The 23,711-nt window shown below is 41.6% G+C and overlaps 3 protein-coding genes across 3 annotated transcripts; 2 read left to right on the top strand and 1 right to left on the bottom strand.

Moving 5' to 3' along the window:
* Positions 1-321: 321 nt before the first annotated feature.
* On the top strand, positions 322-3,157 carry LOC122043777 (disease resistance protein Pik-2-like). The gene has a single exon (XM_042604358.1). It carries the CDS (start codon positions 386-388, stop codon positions 3,155-3,157), a length of 2,772 nt encoding a protein of 923 aa, XP_042460292.1. The 5' UTR covers positions 322-385.
* A 6,498-nt stretch (positions 3,158-9,655) lies between these two features.
* LOC122043775 lies at positions 9,656-12,194 on the bottom strand. The gene is made up of 2 exons (XM_042604356.1): positions 9,854-12,194; positions 9,656-9,687 (listed from the first exon to the last, which is right to left on the bottom strand). Exons 1-2 carry the CDS (start codon positions 12,192-12,194, stop codon positions 9,656-9,658), a joined length of 2,373 nt encoding a protein of 790 aa, XP_042460290.1.
* Positions 12,195-19,546: 7,352 nt separating this feature from the next.
* On the top strand, positions 19,547-23,342 carry LOC122043774 (disease resistance protein Pik-2-like). The gene is made up of 3 exons (XM_042604355.1): positions 19,547-19,591; positions 20,778-21,659; positions 23,238-23,342. Exons 1-3 carry the CDS (start codon positions 19,547-19,549, stop codon positions 23,340-23,342), a joined length of 1,032 nt encoding a protein of 343 aa, XP_042460289.1.
* The last annotated feature ends 369 nt before the right edge of the window (positions 23,343-23,711 follow it).

The following is a 23,711-nucleotide window of genomic DNA, read 5'->3' as shown; positions in this document are numbered from 1 at the left end:
TTTTTCCAGTTAACCCAAACCCCAAACATTTGTATCTCTTGACCTTGCTTAAATGGGAGAACTATTGCACAGATCATATCAAGGCTTCTCAATCGTTTGGTTTTTTCTTTAGGTCGCAATTTGTTCTTTTGCTTCGTTGCCTTCAACTTTGGTTTGTTCTTTGCTTCGTTGCCTACTTTGGCAGAATAATTTTGGAAGAATAAAGTTCCAAGTCACTATTGTTTTTTCATCGTTCAAATTATGCTCGATCAACGTTCCGAAGTAAAACCTACTTGACGTTGAATGCAAGCTCAGGAATTAATAGGACCTGAGTTCTCAGCAACTTTACATTTCTTTAATCGTCCTCATCTCTCTTCCTTACCGCTGCCGGACGGAGATTGGCAGCATGGAGACGACGATAGCTATGAAGCTTGTGGACTTCTCCTTTCAATCCATCGTGGGAAAACTAGGGAAGATGCTAGAGGAAGAAGCCGCGTTGCTGGCCGGAGTCGAAGACGATGTCCGATACATAGTCGCCGAGCACAAAAGCATCACCTCTTTCTTGATGGACATATCAACCAGGCGCAATCTGGATGCTGAACTGAAGAATTGGGCGCAGGAACTGAGTGAGGTGGCCTACGATGCCGAAGACTCGATCGATGAGTTCGACTGCCATCTCCGATCGACACAAGGTTTTTTCAAGCACTTCCTTCGCAGCATAAAATTATTGAAAGATCGCCGTAACATCGCTACAGAGATCAAGAAATTGAAGGTTCAAGTGGAAGATATTAAAAAAAGGCACGATCGCTACTTTCACCCAAATGAAGCTACAAGCTCTGGCACCGTCACTGGCTTGGACATGACTGACAGATACTCCGATCCACGGATCATCGGCCATTTTGTAGAGGAAGCTCAACTCGTGGGCATCAACCAGAGTAGAGATAAGATCCTCGGGTGGGTGATGGACGAGAACTGTCCCGAGCTTACAGCGATTTCTCTCGTCGGCTTCGGTGGTTTAGGAAAGACAACTTTGGCTAAGACGGTCTATGACGATCCTAGTATCGTCGGAGGCCGCTTCCAATCTCGAGCTTGGATCGCAGTGTCACAAAATTACGACATCAAAGAGCTTCTCAAAAAGATAATTCGACAAATTTCCGTCAACGAGGAACAAATCCGAGACGTTTCTGGGTGCCGAGATGCCCGTTTGAACACTGAGCAACTTCTGAACATGATGGACGAGGCGCAACTGGTGCAGACTATCAGGGACCATCTCCATGGAAAGAGGTATTTGATCGCTCTTGACGACGTTTGGAGCACTGTAGCATGGGAAAGCTTGAGTCTTGCACTACCACAAGGTGAAGAAGGAAGTAGAGTGATAGTGACCAGCCGCAGTGAGGAAGTGGCAAACTATAGTTGTTCTCGTAATCGTCAATTCATATTTAAAGTCTCTCCTTTATCACCTGAGCTATCGTGGGAGTTATTCCGTAGAAAAGTATTTGAAGCGCCTGACTATACTTGTCCTCCAGAACTAGAAAATGTTGGTAGGGAAATCTTACAAAAGTGCAATGGACTGCCACTTGCTATTGTGACAATCGGAGGCCTTCTGGCTTCGAAGCCTGATAAAAAACTTGAGGAATGGAAAGACTTGCACGACCACCTTCGTTTGGAGATACAGACTAATGATATGCTGTCGAAGATCAATCAGATACTAGGTTTGAGTTACAATGACTTGCCTTACTATCTCAAGCCTTGCTTCTTGTTCTTAGGCACCTTCCCTGAGGATTATGAGATTCGTCGGAAGCGTCTGATGAGAAGGTGGATTGCCGAAGGGATTGTGCATGGCGTAGATGGCTTACCCGATGAGAAAATGGCCGAGCGCTGCTTCAACCAATTGGTGAATCGTAGCTTGGTGCAGCCGTCAGAATTTGATTATAATGGGACAGTGAGATCCTGCCGCGTCCATGACATGATGCTCGATGTCATAATCTCGATTTCAAGAAAGGAGAACTTTGCGGTGCTACTGAATAGGCACTCCACGCTGACGACCATTCAGCCGCGACATCAGAGGATAAGACGCTTATCCTGGCATGGAGGAAGCGGTGGACTAGTGCCTAACACTGATCTGTCCCACCTCCGATCCTTCGCTTCATTTGGTGTGGATGTATCACCACCGAAGGATTATAGAAAACAGAGGCTGTTGAGGGCAGTTGACCTGGAAGGATGTAGGGCAATTGATTATTTCCACCCAAAGAGCTTTTCCAAGTTGTTTCTTTTGAAGTACTTGTCTCTAAGAAATACTTGGTTACAGAGATTGCCAGATTCAATAGGAGATTTGCAGAATCTAGAGTTTTTGGATATAAGAGAAACTCTTATTACAAAACTACCGAATACCATCATCAAACTCCAAAAACTGGTCTATCTGCTTGGTGGTCCCTCCATAGGATTTAAGTTCCCGAAAGGCATAAGAAAGTTGAAAAGACTTACCACGTTTGGAACGGCACGTGCTCATAATGTGCATTCGCTACAGGAGATTGGTGAGCTTGTCCACCTCCACAAGCTTGGCATCGCTTTTAATGGCTCTGATCTATCACTCAGAATGGTGGAGGAGATCAGTGCCCTGCTCTCGAAGCTCATTGGCAGCCTTCGATCTCTAAAGATTTTGCATCTGGTAAACAGCAGTCTGAAAAAGGCACTAGATGAGGTAGCTTTGCCGCCATTGCCGCTCTGCAAGATCGAGATAGGTTGCAGACTTGGCGAATTGCCTCCTTGGTTTGCATCTCTGAAGCATGTTGTCAAGATATCTCTGTTCAGGACACAACTGCAGCTCAAGGATCTACAAGTCTTGAGAAATCTCCCCGCTTTGGTCAACCTGAACCTAAGATATAACTCATTCGTCAATAGTGTTGAGGATATGGTCTTCGATCGGGGAGGGTTCGCACAACTTAAGTTCCTGGAAATTGTAAAGAAAAATGTGAGTTTCGAAGAAGGTGCAGTCCGAAGCCTCGAAATCCTTAAAATACTTCGTCCCCCTGAATCAGTCAATGGCATAGAACATCTGCATGGGCTAAAGGAGGTTCACATCTATACTGAGAATGAAAATATAATAGAGATGGTCAAAAATATTGCAGCAAACCATTCAAATCGTCCCAAATGTTTTGCAACACTACTCCAGTCTTAAGGCATATGATTTGACTCAGAGTAAGCAGAGTTTTCTGTCAATGCAAAGATGAAATTATTAAAACATCTGGTGTGGTGTGTACTAATTCTCCTCTCCAACTTAACCATTGCTAATACCTTCCTTAATTCTCAAACTTGTTTTGCTATTCAAATAATCCTTTGTCAATCTCTTCCATCATGCGTTGCTTGTTAGCCTCTGTATTTCTGAAGCACTATCTATTGTAATCTTCAAACATTGTTCTCTTAATACGTTGCTATTCAAAATAAGAGTGATTATATAAAACCAATATGATTTGAGAGAATATCATTATACTATACAACTGATATGTACCATATTGTTCCTGAATTAGACATGTAGTAAGTGAAAACTAGAAGTGTATACATGCAGTAGCCATCCCTTCGATGAATTCATAATTATGTGTTCAGGAATAAATCTATATAACAGTAATTATTAGAAATAGAAAATAGCCCAAGAAGCTTATTTATCTAAACTATTTTTTGGAACTTTCTTTTAAAGTAATTTAATGATTCATACAACGTATGTAAATAAAATTCATTTATTTTTTTCATCATATACGCGTTCAAAAGAGGATCATATGCTTTTGGTAAGTATTCTTATTTATATAATACTACTATCAATAGTTACACTAATTGTTGGTGCAGCTGATACCAATGGTCAAACCTGAGTTTTGATAAATGACAAGTCGATTAAAGTTAGATGTGTTTATGATCTAACCTTGTTACTGAGTGCACAGGGTTGACTAACTTGATGGGTCAAGAGGATTAGACACCAGACAGGAAGTTGTGTCACGCCCCCCGAGGAAATACCTCCCGAAAAATTTCGGCAGCATCTCCCCTGTACCGGTGACAATCGGAAACATCCGTACAAACAAAATACGTCAGCCACAGGCGGCTGGAATATTTATGCACAAAAGAAACACAACCACGCAGTTAAATATCTAGCCCACACAGATATATATCAAAAACACAGCGGAAAAACGAATAAAGAACCCACAAATGCGAAAGTCCACAAAATACCACAGGCATAAGTCCACAATACACGAATCAAACATAGTTCGTTTTCACAACTCTAAATCCAACAAAATCGAAGGGTAGGGAAAGAGAAAACAAAACCAAAAAAAAAGGTCTCCGGATATGACGTGGGAAGGGGGACCGGCCAGCAACATACTCCAAGCATCTCCATACCATCTACCTACTGCCTGGAACCAACATAATATAAACGAGGTAGTGAGTACAGGGAACTCAGCGGGTATAGACAGGATAAAGCATGGTCTACATAAAGATATAGGAATCAAAGGATATAGTCTCCATAAGCAAAGAATAAGAATATGCTAACATAACACAACTCATCTATCTATACCGGATATAATGACTGTGCATGAACATACCAGACATAATAAAGGCATATAACGTGAATGTACATACCCGAAAAGAACCAACCCCCTGATACCATGATCCGTAAACCCACCGAGTCAATAACATACTCCGGACACCTGTGCAATATATATACGTCTGCAAATATATGTAAAGTAAATGACATGTATGCAGCATGGCATCCATATGCAGCATACATAGCTCAGACAAATGCAACAGTACACAGTCACATGCAACTAATATCTAGTAAGCATGTATGCAAAATATCCCCACAGATGCACCGTGCATCATATGCAAAAGTGCATGCATGCTCCATGGTCACCCCCGCCACCTCTCTAGACACCACGACCCCTGTATGGCCGAGAGGCTTGGGTCTGTGACGACTGTACTACCCTCCAGCCCACAATAGAGTGGTCGAGGCGGACAGTCCGCTAGTAGCTATCTAACTACATAGCATCAGGGTCCCTGGCTGCTCACAACGCCGGATCTCACTAAACCTCGTGACCGGGTGGCACAACAGGACAAGCGGCGACTGCTCCAGCTACCACTACCCATGAGTGGCCGAAGGTGCGCGCTAAACCAAACCAACTGATGACCTTCTCAACCACAAGGGAGACAACGGTCATCAGATGCAATGAATGATGAGCATGATATACATATATATAATCATCATCCATGCAACAACCTTCCCCCTCATAAACGCCTCCAATAACCACAACAGACGTAACTACACATACCACTATGCAAATGGAATGGTAAACCTGTAGGACCTATAACCCATACCAACCACAACCTAGACAGGTATAGCCCACAAATATCCAATACAGTCCTCCCTACAACACTCTACATGTGTATAAACAATAGAGTCACAAATAACAAGAATAGAGACTGTAACGAAGCAACCCAGATCATATCAAAGATCAAGCAAAAGAGACAAGCAGGAAAGCAACAAATAATAAGATTTAAGGAATGCAACCTAAATATCCAAAAACATATAACCATGCTTTAAAGTTCAAGGAGCTAAATAGAAATTTAGGAAGAAATACCCGCCTCGATATATCCCGAAATCAACAGAACCACCACGTCGCGCAACTCGTCGTCAATCAAGGTCCTGTATCACATATACAAATTTATATAACTATATATGTGTACACCAAAAATAAATAACCGACTTAAAGTATTTAGCTAATAGTGATTACTACTCCTTTCCCCTGGCTAAGCTAAATTAGATATCCATTAGGTCCTCAATTATCATCCAACCTCCTGTTACTACCTAGAGCAATGCAGCCCTAAAAACCCCTAATCACCTTTGATTAGGTTTATTCATACCTCAAAGCCTCCAATTACCTAGCACAAAACTTTTATCACTGTTGACTAAGCCTGATCACCCTAATTTCCAGAACTCCTAGTGAAACAGTACACCAAGAATCTCTAACACCTAAATAAATCGATTCTGGTTGCTTCTGCCTATGATCCGGATCAAGAATATAGGGATTCCACTGAAAAACCAAAATCCAATAGATACACTGATGCATCAAGAGAAGATGAGTTAAACCATACCTCAATTCCCTATATCAGAAAACTACATATGACAACCCTACAAACCGGATCAAGAAGGAAGAACAGCAAGAAAACATCGCAACAATCTGTTAACAACAACAACCTACTGGTGTCCTTACCTCTGCTCTTCAATTGCCGGAGATGGTCACAAATATGATGTAGAAGAGTAATCCCCAGCAGATCTGTAGTGCCCGGAATCACAACATCAAGCTCTGCTTCTCAGAAAAATCCCCCGCATCACCTCTAGAAGAACAGATCAGGGTTTCGAATTCCTGATCAAACAAAAGAAGACCAAATCGCTTACCTCAAGATCACGGCTAGAGTACGATCACAGATCCGGTGGAGGAGTTGATCTAGTCAAGCTATGATGGCCAGAAACAAGACACCGATCTCTGCCTCCCGAAGAAAACCACCCGAATCAACACCAGAAAAGATCAAGGTTCGAATTCACAACCAAAACCAAACCCTTACCTCCGAGATCGAAGTTTAGGGCTCGACTTGTTCTTGCCGACGAACAAAACAGGGAAATCGGAAGGAAACAATGGGCGTTACCTCACACAACCGGTCGTCGATGCCCAGATCCAACGTCGATGCCCTCGGTTTCCTCCCGACAGCCGGCGAAATCCCCAAACCGAGCTCCGTCGCTGTTGTTTACCGAGGTCAGAGAAAGGAAAAGGGATCGAGGAGAAGGAGGGTTTCGGTTCTACTAACCTTTCTTCCCTTCGATGCTCCAAGATCCGCTCCTCGCCGGCGACACCGAGGGAAGAAGCGATCGCCGGTCTCGGTCGCGTGGCGTCTGAGATCGCGAGGCGCAGGGGAGGAATAGAGAAGCCGAAGGTGAACCGGGAGGCTTCGGGCTTTATAAAGAAATCAATCCCACCCCTAGGTTAGCTTAATTAAGGCCTAAGTCTAGCCTTAATCAATTCCCGCTTAATTTGGGTATTCTAAACCTGCCTTTATCTAGCCCCGTCGGCGTATCCCTCATACGGAGTCCTATGGACTCCGTTTAGCTCCAGAAAAATTTCTAAAAATTCTTAAAAATTTTCCTAAGGTTATTCCACGATAACCCTAAATTAAATTCACATATATTACATTCTCCCCCACTAATAAAAATTTGGTCCCCAAATTTCGCTATAACCAACAGCAACCACTAGAATATAAACCAACAGTATAAATGCTGAAAGAACTCTAGCCCACATACCTCAAGTAAACAGGTGAGGGTATCGAGCTCGGATCGTATCCTCCAGCTCCCAAGTAGCCTCCTCGTCAGAATGATGCTGCCATCCGACTTTAACCAGTCGGACTGTCTTGTTCCGCAACTGACGCTCCCTATGGTCCAGAATCCGTACCGGAACCTCCTCGTAAGTAACATCAGGCTGAATAGGAACGGATATATCTGACAGAACATGTGTCGGATCGGATATGTATCTCCTCAGCATAGATACATGGAATACATCGTGAATGCCAGCTAGAGATGGTGGTAGCGCCAGCCGGTAAGCTACTGCTCCAATCCTCTCGAGAATCTGGAAGGGTCCGACATAGCGAGGTGTTAACTTACCCTTCAATCCAAACCTTTTTACTCCTTTAGTAGGGGATACCCGTAAGAATACATGATCACCAACAGCAAACTCTAACGGTCTCCGTCTACGATCTGCATAACTCTTCTGCCGATCCTGAGCCTCTGACAACCTGCGCCTGATAGTACGAACCATTTCTGCATCACGCTGAAGGCTCTGTGGCCCCAAAATCTGGGATTCCCCAACTTCTACCCATAGGGTGGGAGATCTACAGGCTCTGCCATACAACGCCTCATAAGGTGCCATCTGTATCGCCGAATGATAACTGTTGTTGTAGGCAAATTCTGCTAAATGTAAATGATCTTCCCAACTACCTCCGAAGTCTATGACACATGATCTCAATAAGTCCTCTAATGTCTGTATAGTACGCTCTGACTGACCGTCTGTCTGGGGGTGGAAAGCGGTACTGAATCGTAACTCTGTACCCATAGCCTGCTGTAAACTCTGCCAGAATCGCGAAGTAAATCGCGGATCTCTATCTGAAATAATACTGAGAGGTACACCGTGAAGCCTGATAATCTCTCTACAATACAACTCTGCTAGCCGATCCAATGACTCCGTCCTACGGATCGGAAGGAAATGAGCAGATTTGGTTAATCGATCCACGATCACCCAAATCGTATCATGTGTTCGTCGGGTTCTGGGTAGACCCACGACGAAATCCATCGTGACATGCTCCCATTTCCACTCCGGTATCTGTATCTTCTGGAGCAAGCCAGCGGGTCTCTGGTGTTCAGCCTTCACCTGCTGACATACAAGGCATCGTGCAACGAAATCTGCGATGTCCTTCTTCATGCCAGCCCACCAATAAGGACGTCTCAGATCCCTATACATACGTGTACCACCAGGGTGAATCGCAAATCTGGATCGGTGTGCTTCCTGAAGTAGGTCCTCCTTCAAAGAAGGTAGCTCAGGAACACACAATCTCCCCCGGAAGTATAGAATCCCCTTTCCATCACGAGAAAACCCTGTCTGCTGTCCCGAGGTAATTCTGCTACACAGAAACTGCAGATGCTGATCAGTAGCCTGAGCCTCTTTAATCCTCTCTACAATGGGTGACTGGGCAACCATAGATAACAGAATACCCCGCTCCGTCTGACCCTGCTCTACTAATCCCAACTCAGAAAATTGCTGTACCAGTTCCGTAACCATCACACGGTGGCAGGCAAGAACTCCTCGGGATTTCCTACTCAACGCATCGGCTACTACGTTCGCTTTCCCTGGGTGGTAGTTGATCGTACAGTCATAGTCCTTCAAGAATTCCATCCATCTTCTCTGTCTTAAGTTCAATTCTCTCTGAGTAAATAGATACTTAAGACTCTTATGGTCTGTGAATATCTCGAAGGTAATCCCGTATAGATGATGTCTCCAGATTTTTAGCGCATATATAATGGCCGCCAGCTCCAGGTCATGCACCGGATAATTCTTCTCATGCTCCTTCAACTGACGTGAGGCATAAGAAACTACCCGTCCGTGCTGCATGAGTACTGCGCCTAACCCCTGAAATGATGCATCTGTATAAAGTACGAAGCCATCATCTCCGGAAGGAAGCACTAATATAGGTGCAGAAATGAGTCTTCGCTTCAGTTCCTGAAAACTCGTCTCGCAAGACTCTGTCCAGCAAAACTTCACCCCTTTCCTGGTCAACTGAGTCAACGGCAGAGCTATGCTAGAGAAGCCCTCAACAAATCTGCGATAATACCCTGCCAGACCAAGAAAGCTACGAATCTCTTGTACAGACTTTGGCTGCTCCCAACTGGTAACAGCCTCTATCTTTTGTGGGTCCACGGATATACCACTGCTAGAAACAATATGTCCCAAAAAACCCACAGAAGATAACCAGAAGGCACATTTGCTGAATTTTGCATAGAGACGTTCTCGCCGGAGCGTCTCCAATACTATACAAAGATGTCGCCCATGCTCTTCTTCGGATCGAGAATATATCAAAATATCATCGATGAACACAATCACGAACTGATCCAAGAATTCCAGAAATACCCTATTCATCAGATCCATGAAAACTGCTGGAGCATTGGTAAGCCCAAATGGCATTACCAAGAACTCATAGTGTCCATATCGAGTACGGAAGGCTGTCTTCTGTATATCTGAATCTCTCACACTGAGCTGATGATAGCCAGAGCGCAGATCAATCTTAGAATACACACAAGTATTCTTGAGCTGATCAAACAGATCCTCTATACGTGGCAGCGGATATTTATTCTTAATAGTCACAGCATTCAGCTGCCGATAGTCGATGCACAATCTCATCGATCCGTCCTTCTTCTTCACAAAGAGTACTGGAGCTCCCCACGGAGACACGCTAGGACGAATAAACCCTCTATCCAGTAGCTCCTGTAATTGTACTTTTAACTCCTCCAATTCTTTAGGTGCCATGCGATATGGAGCCTTTGATACCGGTACTGTCCCCGGAATCAACTCAACCGTGAACTCCACTTGCCTTTTTGGGGGCAAGCCAGGTAATTCCTCTGGAAATACATCGGGGTACTCCCGAACTATAGGAATGTCAGAAAGCGGTGGGGTATGATCCTGATCAGTCTTAATCATAGATAACAAATACCCCTGGCATCCTTGAGACAATAATCTCTGAGCTTGCATAGCTGAGATGATAGAAATCCCCTCATCCTTAGTACCCATGAAAACCCAGGACGGTAGACCCGGAGGTCTAAATGTAACCACTCTCGCGCTGCAATCCACGGTAGCGTAATATCTGGCCAACCAATCCATGCCCAAAATGATGTCAAAGTCTAACATATCCAGAACCTGCAAGTCCACTGTAAGGGTCTGACCCTCGAAACCCAATGGACAATCTCTAATCTCCTGACTGATATTTAATATCTCTCCCGAGGGTAGGGATACCACTAATGTATGAGTCCGATGGACCGGTAATCTACAAATCTTACTCAGAAATATCCGAGAAATGAAGGAATGAGAACTACCAGTATCTATCAATAATTCTGCGGGAAAAGTATAAACAGTAATCATACCCCGAAAGACCGATCCCTCGGCCCGCTGTGCCTCCTCTCGAGTAATAGCATAAACCCGTCCTGCCTCCGTGCCTGCTGGCGGCATCTCAGTGCCAGTCTGAAACTGTGCTGATGGAGTAGTAGCTAACTGCTGAGACTGGATCACCGGACAAGAGCTAGGTGGCGTCGGAAAATACTGAGGTGTCGGATGCATCTGATGTGACGGGACAGCCGAGGAATACTGCATGGCCATAGGTACAGGTACCGCTGGGTACTGCTGACTTTGAATATGGTATACCTGGGCCCGAGAAGGTGGTATACTCTGCTGATGTGGAGTGCTCTGCGTCTTCTGCGGTCCCTTCGGCCGTCGAGTCTGAGTATTATGACTTTCTTGAGGAGTAACCTTAGCAGCCTGTAACTGAGCCTTCAGAGTACAATCGCGGCTCACATGCCCCGGAAGCTTGCAGTAGTAACATATATCTTGGCTCAATGGGCAGTTAGGTTTAGCGTGACCCTCAGCACCACATCTAAAACATCTGAGTTCCCCAGAGTAATCCTTCTGAGGAGGTCTAGAAGAACCAACAGATGATCGTCCTGTCTTCGATGATCGATGGGACTCCCCCGAAGTAGCCCTGGATCCCTGCCATTTCTTCCATTTCTTCTGACCTTGGTTCTGCTGTTTCTGAGTCGAGGTCGTACCCTGAGCATTTTGCTTATCCTTTCCTTTTTCTAGGGAAATTTGCTGTTGTGTCATCTCAATCATCAGAGCTCTATCCAACGCCTCCCGGTACGTACTAGGAGTGAAGCCAGACATCCTGATACGGATATATACTGCAAGACCCTGAGTGAACTGATCTAACCGATCACTCTCCTGGGCAACTAAATGAGGGCAATACTCCGCCAATCGGTTAAACTCCGCATCATACTCCATCACAGACCGATCACCCTGCTTCAGATGTAAGAATTCCTGTCGACGTGCCATACGATAAGGAGCTGGGAAATACTGTCTCTCGAATGCCTCTCGGAATAAAGTCCATGTGATGCTCTGGTCTCCAACAAGTGTCTTCTGCATCTTCCACCATGTAACAGCCTGATCTCGAAGGTGATACGCAGCTAATTCAGCTTTTTCTTCTTCGGTACACGACAAATACTCAAAAGTATCCTCCACATTTCCTAACCAAGACCGAGCAACCGTCGGGTCGGGAACCCCATGAAATAGAGTAAATCGGTCCTTCACCGACCGAGCCAATAATGGGATGCGGGCTCTATCCCTTACCCAAGGAGTAGCAACCGGAGTAGGGATAACTGGGGGAAATCTCGGAGAAACCGCCTGAGTCTGAACACCCGGATTTCTCATAGAAGTCTGAGGAGTCTGTCGGCTACTGTCAACCTCAATGCCTGCAGGATCCCCAACAGAATCCGCCTCGTGCTCCTCTGGCTCAACCTCTACTGACTCGATAGGCTGTTTCCGGGGTCGCCCCGGACCCCGACGCGGACGAGGGGTCGTATCTCCGCGCTTCATTCCTGATAAGAACCACAAGGTAAGACTACAACGCTATAATACACAGTGATTTAACTTACATCCTATAGCTTGGAGATTTCCTGCCGCTGCCTGGTCCCACCATCCGGACAGTCACATCGGAAGAAAGAAGAAACAAAAAAAAAAAACGGATCCCGAGTGAAAACCCTCGTAACTTCGGAGTCCTCGTAAAACTTGTATATCTCGCAACCCTCGGAAATCCAAGACCCGAGAAATAGACATCGTAACCTCAGAACTAAAACACGAAATAACGAAAACCTCCGAAAATCCAAAACCCGAAAAGAGATAGGCCTCGTAAACCCGCTCTGATACCACTAAATTGGTATCAGAAAAATCTCGAAAAACCAGAACACCTAACAAGACAGGTATCGTACCTGCTCTGATACCACTAAATTGTCACGCCCCCCGAGGAAATACCTCCCGAAAAATTTCGGCAGCATCTCCCCTGTACCGGTGACAATCGGAAACATCCGTACAAACAAAATATGTCAGCCACAGGCGGCTGGAATATTTATGCACAAAAGAAACACAACCACGCAGTTAAATATCTAGCCCACACAGATATATATCAAAAACACAGCGGAAAAACGAATAAAGAACCCACAAATGCGAAAGTCCACAAAATACCACAGGCATAAGTCCACAATACACGAATCAAACATAGTTCGTTTTCACAACTCTAAATCCAACAAAATCGAAGGGTAGGGAAAGAGAAAACAAAACCAAAAAAAAGTCTCCGGATATGACGTGGGAAGGGGGACCGGCCAGCAACATACTCCAAGCATCTCCATACCATCTACCTACTGCCTGGAACCAACATAATATAAACGAGGTAGTGAGTACAGGGAACTCAGCGGGTATAGACAGGATAAAGCATGGTCTACATAAAGATATAGGAATCAAAGGATATAGTCTCCATAAGCAAAGAATAAGAATATGCTAACATAACACAACTCATCTATCTATACCGGATATAATGACTGTGCATGAACATACCAGACATAATAAAGGCATATAACGTGAATGTACATACCCGAAAAGAACCAACCCCCTGATACCATGATCCGTAAACCCACCGAGTCAATAACATACTCCGGACACCTGTGCAATATATATACGTCTGCAAATATATGTAAAGTAAATGACATGTATGCAGCATGGCATCCATATGCAGCATACATAGCTCAGACAAATGCAACAGTACACAGTCACATGCAACTAATATCTAGTAGGCATGTATGCAAAATATCCCCACAGATGCACCGTGCATCATATGCAAAAGTGCATGCATGCTCCATGGTCACCCCCGCCACCTCTCTAGACACCACGACCCCTGTATGGCCGAGAGGCTTGGGTCTGTGACGACTGTACTACCCTCCAGCCCACAATAGAGTGGTCGAGGCGGACAGTCCGCTAGTAGCTATCTAACTACATAGCATCAGGGTCCCTGGCTGCTCACAACGCCGGATCTCACTAAACCTCGTGACCGGGTGGCACAATAGGACAAGCGGCGACTGCTCCAGCTACCACTACCCATGAGTGGCCGAAGGTGCGCGCTAAACCAAACCAACTGATGACCTTCTCAACCACAAGGGAGACAACGGTCATCAGATGCAATGAATGATGAGCATGATATACATATATATAATCATCATCCATGCAACAACCTTCCCCCTCATAAACGCCTCCAATAACCACAACAGACGTAACTACACATACCACTATGCAAATGGAATGGTAAACCTGTAGGACCTATAACCCATACCAACCACAACCTAGACAGGTATAGCCCACAAATATCCAATACAGTCCTCCCTACAACACTCTACATGTGTATAAACAATAGAGTCACAAATAACAAGAATAGAGACTGTAACGAAGCAACCCAGATCATATCAAAGATCAAGCAAAAGAGACAAGCAGGAAAGCAACAAATAATAAGATTTAAGGAATGCAACCTAAATATCCAAAAACATATAACCATGCTTTAAAGTTCAAGGAGCTAAATAGAAATTTAGGAAGAAATACCCGCCTCGATATATCCCGAAATCAACAGAACCACCACGTCGCGCAACTCGTCGTCAATCAAGGTCCTGTATCACATATACAAATTTATATAACTATATATGTGTACACCAAAAATAAATAACCGACTTAAAGTATTTAGCTAATAGTGATTACTACTCCTTTCCCCTGGCTAAGCTAAATTAGATATCCATTAGGTCCTCAATTATCATCCAACCTCCTGTTACTACCTAGAGCAAGGCAGCCCTAAAAACCCCTAATCACCTTTGATTAGGTTTATTCATACCTCAAAGCCTCCAATTACCTAGCACAAAACTTTTATCACTGTTGACTAAGCCTGATCACCCTAATTTCCAGAACTCCTAGTGAAACAGTACACCAAGAATCTCTAACACCTAAATAAATCGATTCTGGTTGCTTCTGCCTATGATCCGGATCAAGAATATAGGGATTCCACTGAAAAACCAAAATCCAATAGATACACTGATGCATCAAGAGAAGATGAGTTAAACCATACCTCAATTCCCTATATCAGAAAACTACATATGACAACCCTACAAACCGGATCAAGAAGGAAGAACAGCAAGAAAACATCGCAACAATCTGTTAACAACAACAACCTACTGGTGTCCTTACCTCTGCTCTTCAATTGCCGGAGATGGTCACAAATATGATGTAGAAGAGTAATCCCCAGCAGATCTGTAGTGCCCGGAATCACAACATCAAGCTCTGCTTCTCAGAAAAATCCCCCGCATCACCTCTAGAAGAACAGATCAGGGTTTCGAATTCCCGATCAAACAAAAGAAGACCAAATCGCTTACCTCAAGATCACGGCTAGAGTACGATCACAGATCCGGTGGAGGAGTTGATCTAGTCAAGCTATGATGGCCAGAAACAAGACACCGATCTCTGCCTCCCAAAGAAAACCACCCGAATCAACACCAGAAAAGATCAAGGTTCGAATTCACAACCAAAACCAAACCCTTACCTCCGAGATCGAAGTTTAGGGCTCGACTTGTTCTTGCCGACGAACAAAACAGGGAAATCGGAAGGAAACAATGGGCGTTACCTCACACAACCGGTCGTCGATGCCCAGATCCAACGTCGATGCCCTCGGTTTCCTCCCGACAGCCGGCGAAATCCCCAAACCGAGCTCCGTCGCTGTTGTTTACCGAGGTCAGAGAAAGGAAAAGGGATCGAGGAGAAGGAGGGTTTCGGTTCTACTAACCTTTCTTCCCTTCGATGCTCCAAGATCCGCTCCTCGCCGGCGACACCGAGGGAAGAAGCGATCGCCGGTCTCGGTCGCGTGGCGTCTGAGATCGCGAGGCGCAGGGGAGGAATAGAGAAGCCGAAGGTGAACCGGGAGGCTTCGGGCTTTATAAAGAAATCAATCCCACCCCTAGGTTAGCTTAATTAAGGCCTAAGTCTAGCCTTAATCAATTCCCGCTTAATTTGGGTATTCTAAACCTGCCTTTATCTAGCCCCGTCGGCGTATCCCTCATACGGAGTCCTATGGACTCCGTTTAGCTCCAGAAAAATTTCTAAAAATTCTTAAAAATTTTCCTAAGGTTATTCCACGATAACCCTAAATTAAATTCGCATATATTACAAGTTGGATGTGCGATTCTCGATTGGTGAAGCTCAAATGTAAGATTCTGGCAGGAGGTCGGGATGTTCGATTCCCGATAGGTTGAAATCCGGATATGCGATTCCTGTAGGTCGGAATGTTCGATTCTCGATTAGCGAAGTCAAGATGTGCGATTCCGGCAAGAAGACATGATGTGTCAGATTGACGTCAAGAAGGTAACTTGACACTTTGTAAGTGAAGATAAGTCACTTGACACTTGATAAGTGAAGGTAAGTCACTGGAGGAGAGTGACTCAGTGAGGATGCGTCCGGATTGAGGGGACAATAGTCGTGAGTCTAATGTAGGCCCATTTCAGAAATCTAAATTGAGATCATGACTAGATTCTAGTTTCAGGGAGACATGATCTAATTACTAATTAATAATATTTTTATTGTGCTAACTCTATTTTCTTGGTTATTATTTGTTTTGTACTAACATGAACTTGTAGGGAAAAAGGAGTACAAGTGGCTTCAGGTGAACAATACCCGAGGCGCCTTCCATGCGACGGAAAGTGCCTTAAGTATTGTTTATGGAAGGCGCCTTCAGGAGCTTGGAAGGCAACTTCAGCCATATAACGTAGAAGATTTTGGTGACAATAAGAAGCTAAAGTTGCAAGATAAATTTTGGGGGTTGAAGGCGCCTTCGGTGCTATGGAAGGCACCTTACATCCCTTATAAAAGAGACATTTGACCAAAGCTTTCAACACAATTGATTTACAAGCTTCTACGTGTTTATTCGACGTTTCAAATGCTCCGACTTCCTGCTACTACTTTGCTACGACGCTGCTATGCTCGACCATTGCAGAGGAGCCATCCAACACAAAGCCTAATCCGATCATCCATGAAGGTGTTGGGTAACGAACTTTAACATTGTACTTAAATTATTGCATAAAGAAAAGTGTAGTGTGTTACACTTTTCCGATTCTTTTATTGTACTCGATCCCCTCTTTCGGTGGTTTTAGAAGAGGTATTTAGTGGATTACTCATAGATAGGTCCGCGAGACCTGGGTCTTGGAGTAGGAGTCACTGAAGGCTCTGAACCAAGCAAAATTGAATGTGTGTCTTTCTTTTTCTTACTTTCTCGTTATTCCGTTACATTCGTACTTAGTTTTAAAAAAGAAAAAGAAAAGTTTTTAAAACCACGTGATTTATCCCTCTCTCTCAAGCGTGTCTTGATCGAATTAGTGGTATCAAAGTGAGGCCGCTCTAAATTGGTGAAACCACCAATCGAGTAGGGGGTTCCTTCTTTTTTAAAAAATATGTACAGCATTTTTCCATTTTTATTTTTTACCATTTGTCAGAATTGGTGAAATATCTCATTTAACAACATTTATCATAATATTTTTTTATTTTATTATTATTTTTTTTGAAATTGGTAAAACATATTTCCTTATCTCCCACACTACTTACCCCAATATATAGTTTTGAAATCTACGTGAGTTCTTTTCAAATGTTGAAAAATGGTGAACAAAGAAATGCTCGAGCGAAATGTCAATAAACCACCTCTATATGAGATATACAAGAAGGAGGAATTCAATCTATGAAGGATGCAAATGGAAAGCTTTGTCCTGATGAACGGCTTCGATTATGGCATAGTCTGAAGCGATCTTCTCAGAACTCGGAAGCAAACCAAAAAGTAATAAAGTTAATTTCAAATTTATTACCTAACAAAGGTACATGCAGGATAGGAAAGGGCAAAGATGCCCACGAGTTTTGGACCCGCCTGACCAAGCTTCATGAGGAGTCATTGAAGCTAGAGGATCAAGTCAAAAGTGAATCCAGACTTGAGTTAAATCCAACGGAGAAGCCTAATGAATTAGGGGGTACGTTTAAGGTGAGTATAATTTACTAAAATACATTTATTAGTAGTAGTTTAAATAATATGTATGATAATTTAGATAAATATGAAATTATCCCAAGTATAGTGTATGATAATCTAGATTTGCATAATTCAAATTTAATTAAAAATTTAGAAGTACAAGATAATCTAGATTTTGATCAAGTCAATCAAGACTTTGACCAAATCAACATCAATCTTGGCTTGGTTAAACATAACAATAACTAAATCAATTCAAATAAATTAATTAATTGAAACATTAAGATAAATTCAAATTTAAAACTTAAAAATAACAAAATAGATCTAGATAAAATTAATAAATATCTTAATAAAATATTTGATAATCTAGATAATGTCAACCTAGAAGTTTCTATCCAAAATAAAAATAATTTAATTAATAAAAATTTAAATCTTAAAGATAATAATATAAACTTAAAAATAAAGATAAAATAAAGATAAAATCAAACACTTTAATAAAATCAAAAACCAAATCTAACAAATTTGAAATTAAATATTAAAGATAAACATTTAAAGAAAGATAATTCAAACAACTTAACTAATTCAAAAATTAATAAAAACTTAAATATTAAGTACACTCCTTCAAAGAAAGATAATTTAACTAACTTAATTAATTTAAAATTAAAAACTTGAACTTAAATTACAATTAATTAAAAATTAATTAAACCTTAATGAAAATTGATTAAGCCTAATTAAACCTAAAACCTAAATGGAAAATCTATTTGTTAAGATTTTTTAATACATCTTTTTTGTAGAAAACAATTTATTACAACTTATATTATTTTTTTTTTTTGAAAATTTTAACACTATTTTGGATAAGCTTGTTTAATCATTACAAAAATTTTCAAATTTTTCAATGACTAAGAATAATTTTAAACTTATTTCTTCTAAAAACTAGTTTTTAACGATAAAACTTTAGTTTTTCGAAAAATAATTCCTTGAATTTTTGTAAGTGTTAGTCATGATTTATATATCCCTTAGAATTTTTACCCCTATTTTTAATATGATCAAAGGGACAATATTAGAATAAGTCTAGGGAAAGGTTTTTTTTTTTTTTTTTTTTTTGCATATTAACTATTTTAATATTTTCTATTTATTTCATGTTTATAAATTGTAACTATTTTAACTATTATGTTACTATTTTTTTAGCTCTAACTTAACTTGGGTTGATCACATCAATTGTGACAAAAGGCGAATAAGCTCGCCCCCAGCGCCCCCGCCAACCCATCCCAGGGCCAACACGGAGGAGGTAAATCACGGGCGGCTACTAGCCTTTGAAATAGTGACAAGCACATAAGGGAGGTATTTACTTCGGCTTTGCCGAGATTCATGGGTTGATCACATCAAAAAGAGAGAGATTGTTGGTATCTCAAGATGATTTTTATGTGATCAACCAAGTCAAGTTAAACACTACATTATTTGATGTCTTACGTCTGAGTGTGCAGGGATTTAGGAATGCCAAAAGTCTAGCGAAAGACGCAGCTGACGAGAATGATAGCACGGGAAAAAAGTTGACAGGTTTGGTGCATCTGAGGGATGAGAAGCTGTAGAAGAGTGCATCAGTGGATCGAGAAGAACGTGATTGGTGCTTCTGAGGGATGAGAAGTCAGAGCGAAAGCCTACTCGAGGAGAAAAAGATCAACTAAGGAGCTGATCTGCCTCAAGGAAGGCACCTTCAATGACTTGGAAGGTGTCTTACATGAACAATGTCAAAGGTGTTGGTGCAATATCCCTCTACTCAAAGTTGACCAGGTTTGAGTTGGCTCAAGCTTGAGTTGTGATGTTTTGGTTTTGATAATTGGCAATACATGGAGATGGCTTGACGATAATGGAGATTGCAGGTGCAATTGTTCGTTCGGAGAGAAGAAGTCAAGTAAGTCAACGTTGGCCAGATACTTGACTAGAGAAGTCCTAACTGGGGTTTAGGCAAGGGTAATTCCAAAAGGATGGTTGGTAGAAGAAGAAGAGTCAAGTAGGTTAAGGTTGACCAGATACTTGATTGGAAAGTCCTAACTAGAGGTCAGGTAAGGCAAGTTCAACAGGAAGGTTGGCATAAGTGAAAAATCCAAGTGAGTCGGTGTTGACCAGATACTTGGTGTGAAAGTCTTGGTGAGTGAAGCCATGTAGTGGAAAAGCCTGGTGAGTGAAGCTAGGTAGTGGAAAATCCTAATGAGTGAAGATAGGTAAAAGTCTTGATGAGTGAAGCCAGGCAGTTGGAAGTCCTGGTGAGTGAAGCCAGACATTTGGAAGGCCTGGTGAGTGAAGTCGGGCAGTGGGAAAATTCTGGTGAGTGAAGTTAGGTGAAAAACCCTAGTGGGTGAAGCTATGCAAATGGAAAGACCTTGTGAGTAAAGTCAGACATGTGGAAATCTAGGTGGGTCAAGGATGACCGGACACCTAGTGTTGGAAAGTCTAAGTAGGTCAAAGGATTGACCAGATACTTGGCATAAGGAGAAAAATTCAAATGGGTCAAAGGATTGATCGAACACTTGGTGAAGAAGATCTAACAGGTCAAGGTTGACCAGATGTTCGATTTGGGAACCCTAGACTTGAGTCAGGCAAGTTAGGATTGGTCAATTAGATCAAGTGATCAAATTAGACCAAGCCCAATCAATCAACAAATTGATTGGGAGAGTGCTACGATAAATAACAACCCAATCGATCAACCGATCGATTGGGAGAGTGCTACGATAAACAGCAGCCCAATCGATCAGTTGATCGATTGGGAGCTGCTTATCGTGAGCATAAAGACGTTCCTAATCGATCAGTCGATTGATTAGGCAACGTCAATCGATTAGTCAATCGATTGAGATTGGTTTTTCTCGTGAGGAAGCGAGGAAGCCTGAATCGATTGATCAATCGATTCAGAGTTTTCCAACGAGAGCATAAAGACGCTCTGAATTGATCGGCCGATCGATTCAAACCTCCCCAATCGATCAGTCGATCGATTGAGATATGACTGTTGTACAAGTAGTGAGCTTTGGACTGCTAGGATGACACTAATCTGACATGGCAATCGATTGAGAGTTCTAGAAACGCAGAGTATAAAGTCGTGACAGGTAGGAGGCAGTGGACTAGCGTCTAACACTGATCTGTCCCACCTCCGATCCTTCACGGTATTTGGTGAGGATGTACCACCACCGAAGGATTATAGAAAGCAGAGGCTGTTGAGGGCAATTGACCTGGAAGGATGTAGGGAAACTGATCATTTCCACCGCAAGAGCTTTTCCAAGTTGTTTCTTTTGATGTACTTGTCTCTAAGAAATACTGAATTATTTGAATTGCCAGATTCAATAGGAGATTTGCAGAATCTAGAGTTTTTCGATATAAGAGAAACTAATATTAGAAAACTACCCAATTCCATCGTCAAACTCCGAAAACTGGTCTATCTGCTTGGTGGTTCCCTCACAGGATTTAAGTTCCCGAAAGGAATAAGAAAGTTGAAAAGACTTGCCACGTTTGGAACGGCACGTACTCGTAATGTGCATTCGCTACAGGAGATTGGTGAGCTTGTCCACGTCCAGAAGCTTGCCATCAGTTTTTGTTGCTCTGATCTATCACTCAGAATGCTGGAGGAGATCAGCGCCCTGCTCTCGAAGGTCAATGACAGCCTTCGATCTCTAAAGATTTTGCATTGGGCAGACCGCAGTCTGAAAAAGGCACTAGATGAGGTAGCTTCGCCGCCATTGCTGCTCTGCAAGCTCATGATACGATGCAGACTTTACGAGTTGCCTCCTTGGTTTGCATCTCTGAAGCATGGCATCAAGATATCTCTGTTCTTCACACGACTGCAGCTCGAGGATCTACAAGTCATGAGAAATCTCCCCGCTTTGGTCTACTTGAAATTAGGATATGAGTCATTCGTCAATAATGATGAGGATTTGGTCTTCGATCGTGGAGGGTTCGCACAACTTAAATTCCTGGAAATTATAGAGCGAAATGTGAGTTTCAAAGAAGGTGCAGTCCGAAGCCTTGAAATTTTTAAAATAGATTTGCCCACTACCCCTAGATCATTATTAGTCAATGGCAAAAATATTAGAACATCTGCATGGGCTAAGGGAGGTTCACATTACAACTAGGGATGAAGATATAATAGAGATGGTCAAACATATTGCGGCAAACCATTCAAATCGTCCCAAATGTTTTGCAAGACTACTCCAGTCTTAAGGCATATGATTTGACTCAGAGTAAGCAGAGTTTTCTGTCAATGCAAAGATGAAATTATTAAAACATCTGGTGTGGTGTGTACTAGTTCTCCTAGCCAACTTATCCATTGCTAATACCTTCCTTAATTCTCAAACTTGTTTTGCTATTCAAACAATCCTTTGTCAATCTCTTCCATCATGCGTTGCTTGTTAGCCTCTGTATTTCTGAAGCACTATGTAATGTAATCTTCCAACATTGTTCTCTTAATACGTTGGTATTCAAAATAAGAGTGATTATATAAAACCAATATGATTTGAGAGAATATCATTATACTATACAGCTGATATGTACCATATTGTTCTTGAATTAGACATGTAGTAAGTGAAAACTAGAAGTGTCAACATTCTGTGCTCAGGAATAAATCCATATAATTTAACTATCAACCTGTGCTGGGTAATTATTAGAAACAGAAAACAACCAAGAAAACTTATTTATCTAAACTATTTTTATAGAATTTTCTTTTATAGTAATTAAATGATTCATAATTATACGTGAATACAATATGTTTATTTTTCCACAATATGTCCTATTCCAACTATCAATAGTTATACTAATCACCCATAAAATACTCTTGGATTATGGTACAACAGCAGGACATTCAGATTGGCACTTAGATATCTACGATTCGATCTCTAGCTATAACGAATTTGTATGAATTTTTTCTCTAAATAGGACGCAAAAAATTTCATCGGATCGAACCGGTAATTCAGGACTAGTCAATGTTGCTATTTGGATTTATCTTTCTTTTTTTATTAATCCCCCATGAGATCCATCGCATCTCAAAAAAGACAGCATGATCTAAATTCTGCAAGTATTTAGTTCGACATGAAAATTATAAATGAGATTGTAATACACAAACAAACAAAAATATCAAATAATTTTTATATCACTCTGATAACTTAATGAGCTTTTAAAAAATGATTTGTATATTTTTTAAAATTGTTAGAATAACACAATTAATTGACCTCAATGTCAAATTCTTAATTTTCTAATTTCATGCAAAATTCCTCATCTTTTATCAAATAATAATAATAATAATAATAATAATAATAATAATAATAATCTGAATGGCTAGCACACATATATAAATTAGAAACAAATATTAAAATCAAACAATTTGACAACATTAGATGTAGGTAATTGCAAACACAATGAAAGATAAGAAATTGAAATCCGGCATCGAAAACAATAGGAGAAGAACAAAATATCAAATTCAAAGCTCCCTGCTTTTGCTTTGATTCCGCCATCCTCGCTTTGACAAGGTAATTACAGTTTTAATTTAAACGTCCCTATATATTTGCAACCATTGGCAGGTAATGCTGGTTTTCTACTTGGTTCATCGTCAAAAGTACAATTTTGATGGTTTGAAATACAGAGATTACACTTTTGTTGATTTAGATGTACACAAACAAAACTAACTTAGCTTCAAGTTAATTCAAGCTTATTTATGATCGTCAAGTAAATATCATGATTCGTATAGAAAAACGTTCTGCTAGAAGAATAACATCAGACCCCAACTTTATGACCAAAACGTGATAATATCAAGTATAGTATAAGTATTTAAATGAAATGAATAAAAGTTTTCTTCCATTGATCCAAAGAAATAACTAGTTTCTATTAGTAATAACAAAATAAATAGACTAAATTCACCAGAAAAGGAAAACGAGTTGAGAAGAACTTCAATAAAATGGAGTAAATGATTTTAGATTTAGGAGAGAATAATCATCGGGATATCATGAGAAATATCATGAAAAATAAGTGGATTGCGCACTCTTTTTAGTAACATG

This window comes from Zingiber officinale, chromosome 2A, assembly GCF_018446385.1.
Source record: "Zingiber officinale cultivar Zhangliang chromosome 2A, Zo_v1.1, whole genome shotgun sequence".
Classification (NCBI taxonomy): Eukaryota; Viridiplantae; Streptophyta; class Magnoliopsida; order Zingiberales; family Zingiberaceae; genus Zingiber; species Zingiber officinale.
This window is presented reverse-complemented; position numbering and strand designations above follow the sequence as displayed.

What these genes read in the sequence shown, in the direction of transcription:
- LOC122043775 (XM_042604356.1), bottom strand. Translation starts at nt 12,194, where the DNA reads ATGAAGCGCGGAGATACGACCCCTCGTCCGCGTCGGGGTCCGGGGCGA. An exon ending in TGATCAGCTCAAGAATACTT is followed by an intron (nt 9,688 to 9,853) that starts GTGTGTATTCTA and finishes TCTGATGAATAG; the next exon opens with GGTATTTCTGGAATTCTTGG.
- LOC122043774 (XM_042604355.1), top strand. Translation starts at nt 19,547, where the DNA reads ATGGAGATTGCAGGTGCAATTGTTCGTTCGGAGAGAAGAAGTCAA. An exon ending in GTTCGGAGAGAAGAAGTCAA is followed by an intron (nt 19,592 to 20,777) that starts GTAAGTCAACGT and finishes AAGTCGTGACAG; the next exon opens with GTAGGAGGCAGTGGACTAGC. An exon ending in TGGAAATTATAGAGCGAAAT is followed by an intron (nt 21,660 to 23,237) that starts GTGAGTTTCAAA and finishes AACCATTGGCAG; the next exon opens with GTAATGCTGGTTTTCTACTT.
- LOC122043777 (XM_042604358.1), top strand. Translation starts at nt 386, where the DNA reads ATGGAGACGACGATAGCTATGAAGCTTGTGGACTTCTCCTTTCAATCC.